This window comes from Antedon mediterranea, chromosome 3 (assembly GCF_964355755.1).
Source record: "Antedon mediterranea chromosome 3, ecAntMedi1.1, whole genome shotgun sequence".
NCBI classification, from domain to species: Eukaryota; Metazoa; Echinodermata; class Crinoidea; order Comatulida; family Antedonidae; genus Antedon; species Antedon mediterranea.
The window spans coordinates 18,362,851-18,380,331 of NC_092672.1; the positions used below are offsets into that span (position 1 = coordinate 18,362,851).

General features: G+C 34.1%; 1 protein-coding gene across 1 annotated transcript; it reads left to right on the top strand.

The window, feature by feature from the left end:
* Positions 1-8,428: 8,428 nt before the first annotated feature.
* On the top strand, positions 8,429-9,812 carry LOC140044994 (uncharacterized). The gene is made up of 3 exons (XM_072089722.1): positions 8,429-8,449; positions 8,856-9,077; positions 9,439-9,812. The coding sequence occupies exons 2-3, from the start codon at positions 8,926-8,928 to the stop codon at positions 9,596-9,598; spliced, it is 312 nt and encodes a 103-aa protein (XP_071945823.1). The 5' UTR covers positions 8,429-8,449; positions 8,856-8,925; the 3' UTR covers positions 9,599-9,812.
* The last annotated feature ends 7,669 nt before the right edge of the window (positions 9,813-17,481 follow it).

The window sequence follows — 17,481 nt, forward strand, 5'->3', positions numbered from 1 at the left end:
TCTATAACTGATGAATCATCGCTGCCATTAACAGATGTATTGTTCTTCACAGACAGCATGATAGTGTTGCGTTGGTTAAAAAAGCCATCATGCTGCTATAAGCAATTTGTAGGTACGAGAGTACTGGAAATACAGAACAAAACGAAAACTGAGAATTGGAGACACGTGTCCGGAGTGGAAAACCTAGCTGATGATGTTTCTAGGAGAATTCCAGTGACAAACATAAATGGAAGATGGATAAGAGGGCCACCATTCTTGCAGCGTCCAATGCACGAGTGGAAACAAGAGAATTTGAGAGTGGAAGACCAAATTTAGTGGAAATGTAGAGATAAAAAAAGTGAGACCGGTGGTGGAGATTGATAACTGTGAAACATGGGAAGAAATGTTGGAAGTCTACAGAAGGAGAATTTATAGTGACGATTCACCAGCACTGGATGTCTATAAAGTTGAGTTATTGATTGATTGAGTTACTACTTTTGCGAAAGGTACAAAGAGAATGTTTCGCAGAGGAATTACAATGGTAAAGGTGTCCAGAGTAATAGCCATATATGTAACTTGGATCCTATGTTGGAAGCAAAGAACGAAGTGATCAGAGTAGGAGGAAATGTAAAGAAAATAGACTTGGATGTTCACCCAATACTATTGGATCGCATCACCAAATTGCTAATTAGAAGGGTGGATGCTAATGTATTCAATTACAGCGCAGGACCTAATCAATTTTTCATGTACTTAAGAAGAAAGTACTGGATCCTAAAGAGAAGAAGCCAAATCAAGTCTGAATTAAGTAAATCCATTGAATGTCAGAAATGGAGGAAGGGACCAGAAACCCCTAAGATGGCAGAACTTCCAGAAGCTAGACTAAGAATTGGTATGGTATTATTATTATTATTTATTGCCAAAAACCAGTTACAAACATACAAAAACACAGAAACTAAGGGAGTAGGCAGGAACCTAAAAGTGAACCTAATCACTATAACAAGAGTTCAGGTTCCGTACTCCCAAAGTAACAACTATGATATATACAGTAATAAAAACTATATTATACAAATTAATAAAAATAAATAAAGGATACAAGAAAAAATACTTATAGTCGAATCAACAGTGTCAATATAAAACAAAAGGATAAAATACTGATAGGACTGTTGGGGTGCACTGCACCACACTTCGGAAGCATCTGGGAAAGAGAGGTTAAGTCTGTGAAGAATGCCATTAAGTGTTCCTTGAAAGATCGAGTAGTAACGGAAGTCGTGTTGCAGATGGTGATAGTTGAAGTGGAAAGCTTAATGAACTCAAAGCCGCTGGGTTACAGTATGTATAATCCAATGTTTCCCATGCTGATCTGGTTACTCCGAATATTCTGTCATTACCATTTTCATCGGTCAGTCCTCAAGAAATCAAAGCAAGAAGCAATGGCGTCATAGTTGATAAAGAATGGAATGACTGGTTAGATATCACAAGCTTTCATGGAGTGAATAGTACCATTATAAGATGCCTAGTGCCTCTTACTGAACTCATTACATCCAACATTTATTCAAGTCTTAAATGATTTCACATTGCTTCTAGACGATAATCAGAGCATAAGTTCTAGTTATCAAACATTTACATTAGGTGCTAGTTTACGAAATACAATTTTTCCAAAATCGCTCCCAGTGTCAAGCTTTGCTTTGCAAGTTCTGATGACTCCGCAATGAACAAATACAACCATTCAATTTCAGATGAAACATCTCAATAAAAGATTTTCAACCAAATTTCCTAAAATGAAGATTGTTTTCCCAAACATTTGCAAGATGCACTGTACTACAAAAAACCTCTAAACTGGAGGCAAAGCAAAGAGATATTGGACAATTTATCAGAATAATTTGAAATATACATATTCACCAATTGGGCAGCAACGAAATGAAGTTTATATTGCTTTAATAGAAAGTATCCATATTTGAAAGAAAACCTAGAGAGCGGAACAGATGGATAGCAAAAGCAAAAAACGTTGTAATTAGGGCAATGTGTGACTATTTAATGTTGATCTACCCCGTCGATACAACGTAAATATCAACATTGATACAAAGTAATTAAAGCGATGTCAGACTATTCCATGTTGATCTAATGCCATCAATTAGCTTGTATAATTTAGCTTGTGGGTCTGTTACAGTTGTACGACCCACACCTCACCCGCCTGTGGGGGGAGAGAGAGAGGTTAATGCTACATAACCTGGCCTTCTGTGTATATAGCAAGTATGACAACCCCTGTTCTTGAATCTAGTAAATGCAAAAATAATTTTAAAAAAATGTATATTAGAATGATACAATAAATAAATAAATAATAAAATCAGTTAATTAATTAATTAAAGAATACAACACAATTCAATTGTTCATGGTACATTTTTTTTATCTATTATTTTACTATCACTGAATGAAATGTTATTATATTATATGTTTTATTGTCATGGAAATAATGTAAAATTTAAATGGTCACCGAAACATCTCGGTCATCTTTGTAATATTTAATTTCCTCCAGATATAAAACCGGCCAGTATTTCTCAGCCTATGATTTATCTCACATTTGAAGCAGTGGAGGAGAACTCGTTCTGTTGTTGAATCTTGGATTAGGGAGAATAGTAGTGATGGCCAAGACAATGAAACTGTTCCACATCAGGATGAAGCAGTTCATATACCTAATGCAGACACACCGACGGTTTCCTTAGATTCCGACAATTATGACTGGACATCTTCAGATTCTTCAGAAGAAAATGCTGTTGAAAATACAAGCACAACTTCGGGAATGGGCCACAATACATGCAGTAGACTAGCATTAAGTGAGTTACTTGATATTCTTTATAATAATGGCCATACCAGTCTTCCAAAAGATGCACGAACATTGTTACAAACACCCACAAATGTAGAAACAGTAGACAAATGTAGTGGTAAAAACATTTACTTTGGAATAGAGTCAGGCATTTTGAGTGAGTAATTTGATAAGGTTGAATGAATTTGCTAGGCAACCCTGTACATTGCCGCAGTTAGATAGATGGAAGGCAACTGAATTTAGACAGTTTTTATTATATTCTGGACTTGTTGTTTTGCAGATATTGTGCCAACAGTGGTGTATGATCACTTTCTCTGCATTTCAGTTAGCATATCAATAATGCCTGATTCATGTGCCGAAAATAGAGCTGCTTATCTACCTTACGCCAGGCAATTACTTTGATTATTTTGTCAGAAAATCCAAAGATAATTATAGAAAAACATTTGCAACCTACAATGTACATAATCTTACAAATATCCATCCATCCTTTTAGTGAATTAGCAGCCATGGCGAACGGACGTGCCTAAACGTAGCTCTCCCGGCTCCTATTGTTAGATACAAACCAATCAGATTACTACACTCTTAAGCCCAAGCCGTCCACCTGCCCATTTCATTATTACAATTACACTGATGATGGCTGGTGGTAGTAAGAAAAAACCGACTCCTAAAGATTCCGGAGAAAACGTAGCTGACTCCGGCGGATCTGGAAACCAAGCTGAATCCATTGGGCCTACTGAAAAAACAGAAATTAAAGAACTGATCGACTTAGAGCTTACAAAATGCTTAGCACCTGACTTCACATTTATGAAGAACATGTCTGCAGCTGTATCAAATTCCGTACAAGAACATCTAATTGGTAAGCTCACCGATCTTATTAGAGATTCTTTACACTTTGATATTAATAAGACTAACGATAAGATAGCAAGCCTTGAAGAAAAAATCATGATTTTAGAAAACAATAGTGATGAAGCTGAACAATATTCCAGGCGTAATTGCCTAATTCTTCACGGCGTTCCCGAATCAAGTAACGAGTGCACGGATACCAAGATTATCAATCTGCTTCAAGAAAAGCTTAATGTCAGCGTTGGAATTGCCGACATAGATAGAACTCATAGACTAGGACAAAGTAAGGGCTCAGACGCTAACAAACCTAGACGTGTTATCATTAAATTCTCAAACTACAACAAAAGAAGAGAAGTATTTAATGCAAAGAAGCAATTTAAAGGGACTAAATACTTCATACATGAGAATCTGACCCTGAAACGCTCGGAGCTATTACGAGTCATAAAAACCAAATATGCGAAGTTCATTAAATCTACATGGACACTTGACGGCAAGATCTTTATTCTTACCAACGGCATGAAAAAACTTACCATCAGTAATCAACTAGATCTATCTCGGAACCTAAACGATTTAAATTTATTTTGTTTTTATAAATCTTTTCTGATGTTTCACCTTTTTTTTCTTCTTTTTTTTGTTATGCCTTACAGAAATGTTCTAGATTATTTAGACCCAAACATAGTTATGTATTTTGGGATAATGTCAATATATTTAAGTTTTATACAGTTTAATGATGAATACACTTGATAATTCAATATTGCAAAACTATGGTGGTGTAGATGGTAACTCTCTACAAAACATTTTGTGTCTTGATGAAAATGATTTAAGTGATAATCCAGTTCAGTTACTTAAACACTCTCCATATTATGATTGTGATTCTATGTTGAATTTTCTTGAGTTACGAAAAAACAATTTCTGTATACTTAGCACGAATATCCAATCAATACATGCTAAATTCAATTAATTAGTTGTATTTTTAAATGATTTAGCAACTAAACAGTTTTATTTTTCTGCTATTTGTATACAAGAGTCATGGTTGAGTGACACTGCCGATACTTCACAAATTGAACTTGATAATTATGTATGTATTTCACAGGGTAAATCTTGTAGCTCAAAAGGGGGTTTGATTATATACCTACATAAAGATTTTAATTACACTATGAAATCAAGTGTTGTTCATTCTACTGAATGGGAAGGTCAATTTCTTGAAATAACATGGAATAATTTGGTGAAAAACATACTCCTTGGTAATATATATCGCCCACCTAAAGATCTAAATGAAAATTACAATAGGTTTATACAGGAGTTGGTCCCTGAACTTACACGTTTTGACAAACTCAATCAAGAGATTATTATAACTGGAGACACAAACATTAATCTACTTAAAATAAATGAAAAAGAATGTTTTAGTAATTTTTTTGATACATTGACAAGTTTCAGTTATTTCCCCTATATCACATTGCCAACTAGATTTTCAAACCGAAGTGGAACTCTGATCGATAACTTTTTCTGCAGATTAAATAAATCATCAAATAGTGCTAATTCTGGTATTATGATTAAGAAATTCAGTGACCATCAACCTTATTTTTCTATGTCTTGATATACTAAATACATATCTTAAAAAAGCAAATCCTGTTCACCATGTTAAAAGTTATAATCATAGTGACATCATCAAATTTGTTAATGAAATAGAAAACTCTGACATACTTTTAAAATTAGATCATGACCCTGCTACAAACCCCAACAGAAATTATAATATCATGAATAATCTTATAACGACTGCTAAAAATAAATGTATGCCTTATAAAATTGTAAAATTTAATAAACATAAACACAAAAAATCAAACTGGATTACTAGTGGAATAATCAAATCTATCAAGTTTAGGGATAAATTACACCTAAAATTAAAAAGAACACCAATAACATCAAATGAGCATGATACATTAAAAATAAATCTTAAAACATATAACAACATTCTTAAAGGACAATAGACAGATGAGCTTTTGATAAAGGAAAAACCAATACAATAAACATTATAACAAACCCTGAAGTTGTGATTTTTTTTTACCTTCACAAATGCCAGAAAATGACTTTATTGTATACTGCATCGCGACCGAATCGCTAGCCAATGAGTTGACCTTTCCATCTCATTAACCTTTGTGCCTGTGACGTCACGATAGCGACACGCTTTTCGACAACGCTGTGAAAGCCCACGCACATAATACAGTTTTGTATTCAAACACAGATGGACTCGGCGATAGATAGCGATCAAGAAATACCTGATTTAGAGGTTAGGCCGTATCAATTCGAGCCATTATCGAAAAAAAGAATGGCTGTTGTGCTGTCTTCATCGGAAGATAGTGATAGTGAAAGAGACAGCGAAGACGACGATGTTCCTTTGGAACATAACAATGAGAGGGATGCTAGTCAAGTCGCCCCATCGCAAAGTCGCCCCATACAAAGTCGCCCCTTACACAGTCGCCCCATCGCAAAGTCGCCCCAAAACAAAGTCGCCCCGACATAGTCGCCCTATCGCAAAGTCGCCCCATCGCAAAGTCGCCCCAACGCAAAGTCGCTCCATCGCAAAGTCGCCCCATCACAAAGTCGTCCTATCGCAAAGTCGCCCCAAAACGTTAAAAAATAGTTTACAAGTGCGTAAAATGTTGCAATGATACACAAGATAACACAGAACGTGTAGGCATAGGGGAAGCCCCGCCATGTAGTCTCAGGTCACACGATCGGCACGCACCCCCATATCAGAGAGGAAGCCCCCGACTAATCACTCCGCGGTCGCACTCCGCGGTCGCACTCTAACGTGCTAGCTTACCATGAGAGGGAAACCCCCGTAATTACTCCGCCGTTGCCGTTGTCGCACTCTACAACGCACCATCTGAAGATGGGGAAACCCCGCCGGAGTTTTACAATGATATCAGTCGCGTTCGAAATCGGTCGCGATAAAATGATGTTATACGATCTAGATTATTTTTACTTTGGTCGATGAATATTTATTATTATTATTAGGCCTATATTAATAATTGATTTTTTTTTTATTTTACAGGTCAGTATGATGAGAAAGATGTGTGGCTTAAAAAATGACAATTTGTAAACATAGTTTAAGATATAGTATTATCCAGCATAATGTCATTTAACAGTACATACGTACTTATTTAAATGTGAAATATTTTATAGGAAACGTAGGCTACGTCTGTGTCTTTTATTTTATATGCAACAAATTACGTAAAACAATTTATTTATAAACATTCAGTTTACTATTATATACATAGTATTACAGTGAACATTGATTGTAAGACTCCTGGAAAGGCAATCCCATCATTATATCCATTATAAAATTGCATCATATCACCGGCACTATATGTCGTAAATGATAACGTGCGTGTGTGTATTTGTCGTACGTCCGTGTACGTATTATTCCGTGCCTCTTCACTGTCTTGTTTAATTTAAAATTAAATAAACACCCGATATGAGGATATTTATTAAGGCATTATAATTAGAATGTTCTATAACCAAAAGGATTGAAAAGAATTTCTTCAGTAAAATGATCATTGTGCTGTTGAATAAAAGGCGACTCGCCATCTGAAACATTCTCTGAATCCAATCGGAGCTGCGCCTTCTGGTATCTGTTTCCTCACAGCTGCTACGTCTTTCTGCTGACCGTCGGGGATTCCCCTTTTTAAAAAACACGCACACGATACTGTACGATGGTTTTTCCATGGTCAAAATGTCGCGTTTTAATTTTACTAATACCTGCATGTAAAACAATCACATCGGCGATGAAATCCCCTTTTTTTTCTTCATTTTGAAAAGTCATTATAAAATTAAGACACATAACTTGTCAATAAATGCAAAATGATCAATAAGTAGCCTATAACACTTATTGTCTTACAACACTGTTATTGTTTTAACTACTGTAAATCTATACGGCGAAGGCCTACTACACATTTATACATTTATTATATTATCCTAAAAAATTAGCTGGTATCCACGCGTAGGTTGAAGAAAGATTCGTAATTGTGGCTCTGGTAACTAATTTTAAAATCATATTAAATTAACATTTTCGAAACTATAAATCAGGGATAATCTTTTTAGGGACTATTTTTTTAAATGATTTTTAAAAAGCACATCACTCCATTAAAACCTGTAAAATAAAAATTAAAACACAAATTACAGTATGTATATAATAGGATAAACATTATAATGTATACGACATTTAGCGCGACCAAAGTAACAACGCAATCGATATCAAACGCACCCAATATGATTAAAACCGATAAAAACTCCGGCGGGGTTTCCCCATCTTCAGATGGTGCGTTGTAGAGCGCGACAACGGCAACGGCGGAGTAATTACGGGGGTTTCCCTCTCATGGTAAGCTAGCACGTTTAGTGCGACCGCGGAGTCGAGTGCGACCGCGGAGTGATTAGTCCTCTCTGATGGGGGTGCGTGCCGATCGTGTGACCTGAGACTACATGGCGGGGCTTCCCCTTTTTATGCCTACACGTTCTGTGTTATTTTGTGTATCATTGCAACATTTTACGCACTTGTAAACTATTTTTTAACGTTTTGGGGCGACTTTGCAATGGGGCGACTTTGCGTTGGGGTGACTTTGCGATGGGGCCACTTTGCGATGGGGCGACTTTGTAATGGGGCGACTTTGCGATGGGGCGACTGTGCCGGGGCGACTTTGTTTTGGGGCGACTTTGCGATGGGGCGACTGTGTAAGGGGCGACTTTGTATGGGGCGACTTTGCGATGGGGCGACTTGACTGGATCCCGAGTCGGCAACATAGCTTGGTATGTATTGTAGGCTAACTAGGCCTAGTAGTAGGCCCTAACTAGGCCTAAAATAACCTGAAATTCGTAAACGCGACCTGTAAGCCTAGCCTAGCTAGCTGCGTCTGTTTTTGCTAGCTATTTTATTATTATTATGTTGCTTTGCCTGTGATTCGCTTATATCCCTAAAATGAATGTATTTCATGTTAAAGTATGGCACGTAATATTTATGAAAATGTGTGAACATGTAATGTAACTAGGGTAGGGATCCGGTCGCATCCGGGCCTCCTAGCTATTCCTTGAATATTGTAGACTTGGTTGCCTATACTCTAGGCATTGTAGTAATAATTAATATAGGCCTAGTATATTATTATTATAGTATTTTTTTATATTATTATATACACTGTACTTTATTTTTACAAATCAGGTGTTGGTGCTCTCACTGTGCAGTAGCAAACACTGCAGTTGAATCCGTCTGCTGTAAAGAAACGGAGGAAATGCAGCAGAAAATGTCTGACCAGGATGTCGAATGCATAACACTACACACTGGATTTAAGAATAACTGCCTTGACAGGGATGTTATCGAAGTTTCCTTCTGGCATTATGTCAAGAAACAGGGGCCATTTGATGATGATCACCCAGTGAATCAGTAAGCATAATTATTTATTCATGTTTTTAATACAGTAAAAAAACAATTGGTATTCTGTGAGCAGTCACAGTAAAGGAATACATATAAGCAACACAAATCATTGGTTCAACTACAATACTTCACAGAAATAACTGTTTAATAACTATTTAAATAGATACATACAGTGCACTCAACCGCATCAGTACACATGTTTTATACAGTATAACTGGAAAGAAGAAGTATATATAAATAATACAGTAATGTACAGGATTATAAAAATGTGTAATTAATGATTTGCAACTGTACACATGAAATTGTATCATAGTTCCAAATTAAACCTTAAAAAAAAAAACTAATTTGTATTTTATATATTTCTATAAAGGTTATATCGTCATGTTGCGTACAGGAGGTTCACCACATGGATCTGGAAGTTACTTGGGAAACATGTACGGAAAACACTACCATCCTGTGTTGTGTCTACAATCAGGAATACCTTTCCGGCCCAACAATATGTTAGGTTCAAGTACCCAGAAATACCATAAGTTTGTTGTTTTTATTACACAAATTTTAGTATTGAACATACAGTAATTAACATACTTAGAAAGCAAAATAAGAATATAAATATTATTTTGTATTATTTATAAGTACAATATGTTAATACTTTCAATATTTAGTTAATATAGTCTTAGTAGTAAATAGTAAAGGTGATAAAGTTATCCCTTCCAAAATAAAACTATTATTATTACACAGTACAAAGTTTATTTGATTTTTTAATGAGAGAACATGTTTTCCAGCATTCAAAAAAACTTAATGTCAGTATATTTTACATTTTTATCCTTTGTTTTTTGGAAACGTGATTGCTTGCAATTCTGATTTGTCAAACTTTTTGAATTTAGGACAGCTAAAAAAATGTATTATGAATCATGCTTTTCCAAATGTAAAGATGACGTTTGTAAAACATGGTCAACCATAAATGATGTTCTAAATAAAACAAAAAATTGTAGACAGTTTCCTGAATTATTTAAAGATGATGATCGATCAATAACAAATCAATTAGAAATAGCAAATCAATTTAATTTATATTTCACAAATATTGGCCCAAACCTTGCAAATAAAATCAATACTGACAGCTGTAACAAATCTTTTGAACATTTTCTTTCAAATAAAACCAATAACTTTAATTTTGAAAATGTAAATGAAGATACAGTTTTGGAAATTATAGATAAATTAAAATCAAAGTCAAGTTGTGGTTGGGATGGTTTATCAACGAAATTAATTAAATCAATTATAATCAAACCACTCACAATAATTATAAATCAAATGATAAACACAGAGATTTTTCCTGATAAACTGAAAATAGCCAGAGTTATACCTTTGTTTAAAAATGGTGATAACTCCTGTTTTACAAATTATCGTCCAATTTCGTTGCTCCCTGCAATATCCAAAATTTTTGAAAAAGTAATTTACAACCAATTATATTTGCACTTTCAAATAAATAAATTATTTTCTAGCAGCCAATATGGTTTTCGGTCAGGCCATTCTACGGAATTAGCTGCACTTGAGCTTGTAGATAAAGTTATTCAAGACATGGACAATTATGAAATACCAATTAACATATATTTGGACCTATCAAAAGCATTTGATACATTGGATCACAAAATAATGTTGCATAAATTGAATCATTATGGCCTTCATTCGAATTCACTTAATCTTATGAAGGATTATTTAACGAATCGTAAACAATATGTGGACATTAATGGAACTCAATCTGATATTTTACAGATAACTACAGGTGTTCCACAAGGATTAATACTGGGTCCGCTTTTGTTTATCATATACATAAACGATATCGCAAACGTTAGCACTATTTTTAAAACTATAATATATGCAGACGATACAACACTTTTAAGCACCCTCAGGACATGTATTAAATCCAATTAACAACATTGAACTTGATAAAGTTAGTGAATGGCTTAAATTAAACAAATTATCTTTAAATGTATTGAAGTCGAAGTATATGATATTTCATATGAGTAAACGTCGTGTTGATACGTTGGATATAGAAATTGACAATGTTAAGATTCAGCGGGTTCATAATTTCAACTTCCTTGGTATAATAATTAATGAACATCTAAATTGGAATAGCCATGGTGATTATATTTCAAATAAGATTTCCAAAACTATTGGCATTTTAAATAAACTCAAGCGCTTTATCCCAGCAAATGTTATGAATATTTAATATAACTCTTTAGTTGTTTCACACATAAATTATGGTATACTGCTTTGGGGTTATGTTTGTAAAAGAGTAACAATATTGCAGAAAAAAGCCTTACGTATTATTACTCAAAGTAAATACAATGCCCATTCAGAACCTCTTTTTAAAAAATTCAGATTTCTAAATGTATGTGATATTCATAAACTATGCCAATTAAAATGTTACTATAAATATTCAAATAATATGTTACCTGATTATTTTCAAAGGTTTTCTTTAGAACTAAATTCAGCTTTACATTCGTATAACACACGTATTAAAGACAACTTTCATGTTGTTAGGGTCAAACATGAGTTTGCAAAGAAATGTATTAGGTATAGCCTACCTTTATTAATTAACAATACTGTAAATTTGATTACTGAAAAGGTAAATACACATTCTTTGAAAGGTTTTTCTACATATTTAAAAAATAATTTTATTTCAGAATATGATGATGTATGTTATATCCAAAATTGTTATATATGTAAGAGAGATGGGTTGTAGCTGTTCTGATATGATTTTGTTAATGTTATGATTTGTTAATTTTTTAATTATATTATATACATGAGAATTATATATTATTTAAAATGTTCGGGTGGCTTCCATGCATGCGGCTTTTGGCCTTAATGGAAGTCTCCCTGGTCCTTTTGTATATTTTTTGCTTTGTATTTATTTTTTCTTTTGGATCAAATAAACTGATTTGTGACTTGTGTGAGGATGTTACTTTTTTTGAGTGCTCATTAAATGATCTGTCTGCATTTAAATTTGAGAATCACAAGCAAATGATTAAAAAACTTGTAAGGAATGAACAAAATCCTATAGTGCAATAAGTAGCCAAACGTTTAGCAGAAAAGGGGAATGAAAGCACCACAAAATTAAAGGTCACCGAAAGCTAAATTTCTACAAAGAGAAAGGACCAATGTTTTTTGTTACACAATATACTTGCACTTGTGAGGGAGATGAAAGAATGTGTTTCCTTGCATCATGTAGTTTTATGACAGTTCCTGCAATTCAAAGAAGTGTCACAAGTGATGTTCATCGAAGAAGACAACATAAAGTCTCACAGTCGCCGTAAACTTGTAGAACACAAAGACCTACTGCGCAAGACTGTGTGCTTACCATATAACAATGGATTTGTATTATTCTTATTGCTACACGAAGTGGAATGGGATAGGAAGAAAGGAAATTAGTTCTAATCAAATTAAGAAAGCAGTTATCCACACGGCAAAAGTGCGAACAAGACAAAAACGATTATTCGCACGGCAAAAACATAGGTCCTCCTAAACACCAATCCCATTGGGCCCACCTCCTACCAGATAATTACAAATAGTACGAAATATGATATAAAATGCAGTTAAACCTAAAAAACGTGGTCATATTTACACACTTTAGAAGGGCGGGAATATTTAATCATACTTTCTGGGGTAATGTTAGCTCAGTCAGTAAAGCGCAAGACTATATTGATGTTGATGTTTAAGAGTTTGAATCTGCGAAAGAAAACATTTTGGACAATAAAAAAAAATGCTGAAACTATTACTACTGCAACACAAACCAAACATAATAAAACTACCAAAACAATGCAATATAAATTGATTATAGTAGGTTATAGGTTATAGGTCAATACTTTACTGCTATATATTTCGGTCAAATGGCTGCTAAGTAATATTTTATTTTATATACACAATGTCAATATTTTATGTCTTGGACAAGAGCAGCGTAGCGGGAGGGTCCAGGCATAGAAGAGGAGGCAGTGGTACCTTCATGCTGGATAAATTTAAATGAGAAGCTGGATACTATTAGACTAAGACAAAAAAAAAAGAAGAGGGCTGGTATAGTTCTACCTTGATCAATTCCAACATCAGCTATGGTTTGTTTATTTATTGTTATCAATAACAATCTATCCAATTTCCAGTAGAATTACTGGTTGCAGTAATTTAAATTAATCTCTATCAACACATTTGTCTTATACATAGCATTTTAAATATTTTCTGAATTGTTACAAATTAAAATGTTATTATTTTGTAAATTTAACAAAATCAGGACAAGTATTTCGAACTATGATTTTAAAACTAAAAGTTCGAAAAAAGAATTTTAAAAGTGTAAAAAGACTAACTATGTTCATGGTAGGCTATTTTATAAGTAGTTGCATGAATGTGAAGCATTTGGACTTCACAACAGAGGACAGTGATAGTGAACCTCAAATTGAAACAGGTCCGGGCAAACAAACGAAGAGGAAGTTCTCCAATTGCCACATGGGTATTTGTTTTAAAAATATATGCAAAAAGCACTTTATTTATGTGTAGCCCTTGGACCAACTAACATATGTTATAAAACTATATACCAACAGCAACATTTTACTAAACACATTTAGGGATGGATGTACTGTAGCTACAAGAAGTCTGGTGAGTGTAGCAAAGATCAATTGTAGGTTTTTGATTTTAAAGGTGGGTGCCCAATCATCTCCGGCTAGCACAATTACATTATTGAAATTTTATGTACAAATTACCCATGTTTAAATAATCTAAAGGAAAACAAAGTTTTCACTCACCATTAATGTTTACTTTTTCAGATTCATTTGAAAGTTCATTTTCTGAAAATTAAGAACCACAAGTATAATACTCAATATTGCCATGTAATCTAGATACATTTACAGCATTTTACTAGTGGTTCTTATTAGCGATCCTTTCATTGAATGTTCTGTTCATTTTGAATATTAGAAAAATACTACATTAGCTTATTGTAGTTAGCCATCACTATCACAAATGGATCTGGGGTTGGCCATTTGTTATTATGTAACAATTTAAATTAATTGATTCGGTGTGTCTACATGCCAGACTGCATGACACTAAAGAGGATTATTAGTACAAAAATAAAATGAATGATCACACGGTAATTAATTTATCGCAAATAGCTTGCACAATGCACGATGGGAGGAAACGTCACGACGCGTACAAACAACAAATCATGTATGTACGCGATGTGACGTTTGCTCCCAAATCCTTCCCACCATGCATCGCACACACTATTTGCGATAAACCTTATCATGTTGGTTTTCGATTCTCTACTCACATATTTTGCTTTAGAATTTGACAACTTTAACGTTAAAGATAATAGAGTTTAACTAATTATGTCAGTTTTGGAGAAAAAAATGGCCTGCTTGCTGGAAGCGAAGAAATTGGGATATACATAAAAAACTGAAAACAGAAACAAATGCTTTTATCAATGTCTAGCATCTCAGATAGGATCATCGGTCAATGAAGATGAAATTATTCTTGATTATGTGGAAAACGTAAGTTTGTTATAAAACATATATTATTATTAATCAGTATTATGTTAATTAATTAATTAGGTAGCCTAGATGGGGGCGCGCCACACAGCTTAAGTTAAACATAAATGCGAGTTCGGTATCGACAAGTTAGTGTTCGTGGGGGATCTGATAACTAATGAAGGAATAAAACCTGATTCGTCTAAAGTGAGAGCTATAAATAACATGCCAACTCCAAAAACAAAGTCTGAACTACAGCGATTTCTAGGTATGGCAACGTACCTTGTGAAATTTGTAACAGATCTGTCAAGTCTTACTGCACCATTACAACAGTTATCTGAGAAAAATGAGTATGTCTGGGAAACTGCTCAGGAGAAAGCGTTGATTAAAGTCAAGAAAGTGCTTACAAATGGTCCCGTATTAAATTTTTATGATCCTAAGCGCAAGTGTAAAGTATCAGTTGATGCTTCAAAAGATGGACTAGGTGCAGCAGAAAGAAACGGAAAAATGGAAACCTGCAGTGGCATACGCTTCTCGCGCTATGGACAAATTATGCACAGATAGCGTTTTCATCAATTTATCTACGAACAGACAGTGGAGGTTAAAACTGATCACAAGCCCTGGGTGGAAATATTCAAGAAGCTTCTTGCTGACAGTTCTTTAAGATTACAACGAATGCGCATACACTTACATAAGTATGATATTACGGTATCATACACACCTGGAAAACAATTATTAACAGCAGACACATTGTCAAGAGCAGTAGACGCAACCAATCAGAAAGATACTGATCAGCAGTTAGATGATGATGTAAAAGCCTACATAAGTATGGTACAAAAAACTGCACCACTCACAACTGCAATGATGGACAAGTTAAAGTCTGTACTGTACATGTCTCTGTACGTGAATCGATAGTCAATGGAATTGTATATAAAAACAACAGATTCATAGTTCCTAGCAATCTACAGGAACATACGCGAAACAACTCCATAAAGGTCATCAGGGAAATGAAAAATGTAAAAGACCAGCCAGAGACTAAATATTTTGGTGTGGAATAAATAAACAAATAGAAGATATGTAGCAAATTTAAGTCAAATCAACAAAAAGAGCCTATCGTAATACACCAGCAACCTGAGAGATCGTGGCAAAAAATTGGTGCTGACCTATTCATAACTAACGGGCGAAACTATTTAACAGTGGTTGACTATTTTTCACAATATTTTGAAGTTAGCTCCCTGGTACTACGACGACATCATAATATAATATAAATAAAAGCTATGAAAGAAATGTTTGCTAGACACGGTACAACAATGGAAGTGTTCAGTGTCAATGGACCACAATTTGCAAGTAATGAGTTTGGTAATTTTTCTGTAAACTGGGACAAAACCTCCAGTCCTCACTTTCCGTAGTCAAATGGTCAGGCAGAGAATGCCGTAAAGCTGACAAATACATTGATCCTAAAAACAGCTGACAGCAAAGAAGACCTGTACGAGGCACTACAAATATACCAAAGTACTCCATTACAGCATGAGTTTTCACCCGCCGAATTACTTTTTAATTGTCGTATAAGGTCTAATCTGCCACTTAAAAGTAACATGTTAAGACCGCAAGTTCCAGATGTTAAACCCTCTAACGCAAAACTTAAAGAAAGACTTTGTAGGAAAAAATATAATAATAAGTCTCTTCTTAAACCGTTAAGGTTATGATAAAAAACATGACTAAAGTTTGATAAACCATTATGGGGTAAAGGTAGATATGATCGATTAAAACTGACAATGGTGACGTAATTAGAAAAGACAGAAGTCACCTAAATTTCATTGATATATAGTAAATATAACTTAAGAGCCTGGAAGATGTGATGATAGATCAATTATCATCTTTAATAATTCAGTCAACCCTCTATATGATGTACGCCCTCCTCTGGTGAGGTGCACAAAAAAACGGTGTACACCATGGCTTCCGAATAAATCCTGAGACAACATATGAAGTTGTAATTGTCTGTTATTATTGTAATCATTCACTCACCGAACCCATCAAAACATAACAGTAGTGAGGTTTGTAGAGGTGTTTACACTAAAACACAAACAAATCAAGACATTATGTATTGGTTTCTGAAAATGTTTATGAATCAACAGATGAATTCTTGGTTGATGATTATGGTTTATTCCATCTAGGTATAGTGACCATAATATTCTACTACTAATAATAATAATGTCAGTTAAGAAATTACAGTACAATTAAACTAATCATCAAAACATTAAATCAGATTAAAAACGGATTGGAAAAAATTTAAAATTAAAATAAATGAGGTATTTGATGGTTGGGATTGTGTGCAAATGAAGCTTGGGAACAATGGAAAAGCAAAGTGTTACAAAGTGTAGCAAAAGACATACTTGGACAAAATAAATTGAAGGGTAATTTTAAATTTTGGTTTTTACAAGGAAGTTGAAGTAGCTATTAAACAAAGACAATCAGCTTGGAAAACCCACCGCCATTATGTAAAAATGATAATTTAAACTACATTGGGATGAATATCAAAGTAAACGTAAATATTGTAAGTCTTTAATTAAACTAAAAATCCTGAAGAAAAGAGTAGATCGATGCTCACATATAATGGAAAAGGGTGGCCCTCAACTAAAAGAATTTTGGGTTAAACAACCTTCTCAAAAGATATGGAGGTGCAAGGGAAATATTAATAAAGAAAAGTGAAATTTTGTGTCAAATTCAAATCCACAGTGATTATTTTAAGTGATTGCTTATTATAACATCTACCATATTCCTGCAATTTTGTGGAATTGACAAATGTTACATTGAATGGTAAAATCTATATTCAATGGTTTCATACAACGGATAAAATAAAATTTTGTTTGGTTGAAATTTTTGACTATTTGTAAACATCAGAACTAACA